This window comes from Mesocricetus auratus, unplaced genomic scaffold (assembly GCF_017639785.1).
Source record: "Mesocricetus auratus isolate SY011 unplaced genomic scaffold, BCM_Maur_2.0 Super-Scaffold_100003, whole genome shotgun sequence".
Taxonomy (NCBI): domain Eukaryota; kingdom Metazoa; phylum Chordata; class Mammalia; order Rodentia; family Cricetidae; genus Mesocricetus; species Mesocricetus auratus.
Genome location: NW_024429188.1, coordinates 38,944,961 through 38,948,556, shown reverse-complemented (window position 1 = coordinate 38,948,556; position 3,596 = coordinate 38,944,961). Strand labels below are relative to the sequence as shown.

The 3,596-nt window shown below is 45.2% G+C and overlaps 1 protein-coding gene across 1 annotated transcript; it reads left to right on the top strand.

Annotated features, from left to right (window-relative positions):
* The first annotated feature begins 1,672 nt into the window (after nt 1–1,672).
* Nucleotides 1,673–3,225, top strand: LOC101834487 (melanoma-associated antigen B4-like). Its single transcript, XM_021232991.2, has one exon. It carries the CDS (start codon nt 1,709–1,711, stop codon nt 2,867–2,869), a length of 1,161 nt encoding a protein of 386 aa, XP_021088650.1. The 5' UTR covers nt 1,673–1,708; the 3' UTR covers nt 2,870–3,225.
* Nucleotides 3,226–3,596: the final 371 nt, after the last annotated feature.

Genomic DNA, 3,596 nt, shown 5'->3' with positions numbered 1-3,596 from the left:
CCAGGACAGCCTGTGCTACACAGTTAGTTCTTGTTCCCCACGAACAACAAAAGATATAATCTTCAATCAGGAAAAAATGAAAGACACCAGGAATCATGGCATATGGGGACACTGAGTAGGGAAAGTAACAAGAGCTCATTAGTTCTAGGGCAATCTGAGATACACAGAAAGACAATAGTCCAAGATAAAACAGTAGAGGGAAAGAGGTGAGGGTTGATAAAAGGGAGTGGGGGAAGGGGAGAGGAAGAGAAAGGGAAGGAATAGGGGAAAGACCAAGGAGTGGAAAGGAGAATTGAGAAAGAAGAGAGTAAATAGGTGCCCAGGGGAGTGCATGAGTGGGAGATGGTGATGAATCACAGTAAATATTCAGGGTTTCAAGAACAAAATAGCATAGGCAGCACAGAACCCTTTCTATGCTTTCTGGTTAAGTCATGAACAAGGATCCTATAATCCAAATTGCTCCATTTTACTTTCTTCTCAGGATTCTGGCGGACAGCACATTTTTGTCTGGTGACCTGGCTCATGTCTCACAGGCAAAGTCAACATGAACTGATGTGAGTGATCTGGGGACTTCATTCTCCCGGAACGAAAAATAACAAGAGCAGTTCCTCCTATGGGGTTCTATTCAGAGAACAAGGGGTAGAGGGGTCAGGAAATCGGAAGTGGAAGACCCTAACTTCCGGTTAACTGTCCAGTCGCTACAGGACCTTGGGCCGCTTGGTGTACGCAACTCCTGTCAGGTAAAAGAATCACCGCTTGTGTTGTAGAGTGTTTGGAGGGAGTTTTCTAGGTCAAAACTAGGACAACCAGAAACCTATTGTGAATCCCCTAAACCAAAGCCCATAAAAAGGAAGCCAGCCACACAGGTTTGCTTCTGTTCTGGTTTCCAGAGTTCCGGACATGGCGATTAGGCCGAGATATCGGTCACTTTCAGCGTGCTTCTTAGAGGGTGAAGGCCTCGTTCAGAGGCTGGAGAACTAAGGAACAAAAGAGGAAATAAAGGATTTATGGATTCATAAGGCGGGAGGCCAGTTATGAACATTGGGAAGATTGGCCCATGCTTTATGGAGGAACGGATACACAGAATTGTTCCCTTGTATGGTGGCTTAGGTGGGTCAGACAGGCCTAAAGTCCAAGATACTACCTCACTTTGTTCTTTGGAGAACAGTGAAGTGGGAGAATTATGGGGAGTATTTTAGAATGTTCACAGTGAAGAGTTTCGGGAAAGAAATGGGGACTTAAAAGCATAGGCATATTTAGTATCTGCTGAATAGCATCAGACATGAGGGGTGAAGCTTGCCTTAATTTTTTCCTGTGTGTTACTAGTAAAGATCGTAGTGTTAAGTTTAGAGAGGCAGTGAAAAATGGGGACCCAGACATAGTTAAACATGTACACGGGCATTCTGAATTTTATCAAATGGGGCTCTAGTGAAGACGCGTTTCTCACTAGGATGCTATAACCTAGGGTGCAATTCAGTGGGCTAACAGACTCTGATTTCCTGCACAGGTTTCTTAGGAAGTGGACTGACCAGGACAAACAAAGCACTGTGAGCACTCCAAAGATGCCCCGAGAAAAGCAGCAGAGGGAGCATTCATTCATTAAAGGGAAGTTTCACACTACCTGGTGACGGTATGCCACTCATAGTGTTATTCTATTCCCTCCAGATTTTTTCAGCACACCTGCCTGCTGCCCCTGAGACAACTCATCATGCCTAGGGGCAACAAGAGCAAGGGACGCTCCCGGGCCAAAAGGCAACATGTCCGTGGAGAGAGCCAGAATCTTCAGGATACTCAGCCCACTGCAGAGGAGGAAGCAGCAGCGCCCCCTCGTGGCCAGGGAGATGCCCCAAGCTCCCCTGATGTGTGCACTCCTCAGGGGTCCCAGGAGGCTGCATCCCATGGCTTTCCTGAGTTAGATATACCATACTCAGGCTATGATGTTGTTGCTGAGGGTTCTGATGTTGTTGCTGAGGTTTCTGATGCTGGTGCTGAGGGCTCTGTTGCAGGTGCTGAGGAGACAAGTGATGTCGGTGCCGAGGGTTCTGATGTTGATGCTGAGGCGTCTGTTGCAGAGGATGATGAAAGAAGCGCATGTGCCGTCAAGATAGCAGTCGCCATGCAATCTGCACGCAGAGATCCGCTGACCAGGAAGGCCAATGTATTGATAGAGTTCATGCTGGAGAAATTTAAGATGAAAAAGCCCTTCACACAGGCAGATATGCTGAGGGTGATTAACAAGAAGTACAAGGTGCACTTCACTGAGATTCTCAGGAGAATCTCTGTGCGCTTGGAGTTGGTCTTTGGCCTTGAGTTAAAGGAAATTGATCCCAGTTCTCAGTCATATATGCTTGTGGGCAAGCTGGGCCTCTCCACTGAGGGAAGTCTGAGTGGCAGTAGTGGGTTGCCCAAGACAGGGCTCCTGATGACCCTCCTGGGAGTGATTTTCATGAAGGGGAACCGTGCCAGTGAGGAAGATGTTTGGGAATTCCTGAAAGTGGTGGGGATATATCCTGGGAAGAGTCATGTAATCTTTGGGGAGCCCCGGGAGTTTATCACCAAAGATTTGGTGGAGGAAAATTATGTGATATACCGCCAGATTCCTGGCAGTGACCCCCCAAGCTATGAGTTCAGATGGGGTCCCAGAGCCTATGCTGAAACCACCAAGATGAAGGTCCTGGAAGTTGTAGCTAAGATCAATAATACTTCCCCCAGTTTCTTCCCTAGTATGTATGAAGAGGCTATGCTTGATGAGGCTAATAGAGCAGCAAGGAGATTTACAGCTGTTCCTGGCAATGCTGTTGATGCCAGTGATGTCAGGGATGTTAGGGCTCATCGCAGATGCATGGCTCACAGTTCCTCCCGCATTTAGTTGGATTGAGATACAGTTTTCACTGTGCTGAAGAGTAGACAGTCTTCTCAGTAATGGAATGTACTATGGGATAGAAATAATAAAGTTTGTATCTTATTGTTCTGTAATACATGAGAAAAGTATATGTATTTTTTTTGCTATTTTGCAAATCTTCCTTTAAACAAGGGTTAGCTTACTTCATAATCTGCTTGTTAACATACTTATTGGTGTTTTTATTGTTTAAGACTAAAAGTTTGGCTATTTTCAAACAAAGTGGTAAATCCTAAAATGTAAATGTGGCATTGGAACAATAATTTTCCTGGAAATATGGAATTGCTTGATGGTGAATCAGAAGTGACAAGGCTAATTCAAATTGCTTGTATTTTGCTTTTTCTTGCAGTACTAACTGAAATAAACTTGGAATTGATAATTTAAAATATATTAGAAAATAAATTGTAATAAATATCGCCGAAAAAGGGGGCCAAGGACATCACAAGAAAACTCACAGAAACAACGAACCTGGGCCCATAGAACTCACAGAGTCTGAACAAATAACCAGGCAACCTGGATGGGACCAAATTGGGCCCAATACATATGTGACAGTTTTGTAGCCTGGTCTACTTGTGGGACTCCTAACAATTGGAGCAGGGCCTGTCCCTCAGGCTATGGCTGGATCTTGAGAACCTATTCCTCATACTTGATTGCCTTGCCCGGCCTTCATACAAGGGGAGGTGTTTAGTCTTATTGC

What these genes read in the sequence shown, in the direction of transcription:
- LOC101834487 (XM_021232991.2), top strand. Translation starts at nt 1,709, where the DNA reads ATGCCTAGGGGCAACAAGAGCAAGGGACGCTCCCGGGCCAAAAGGCAA.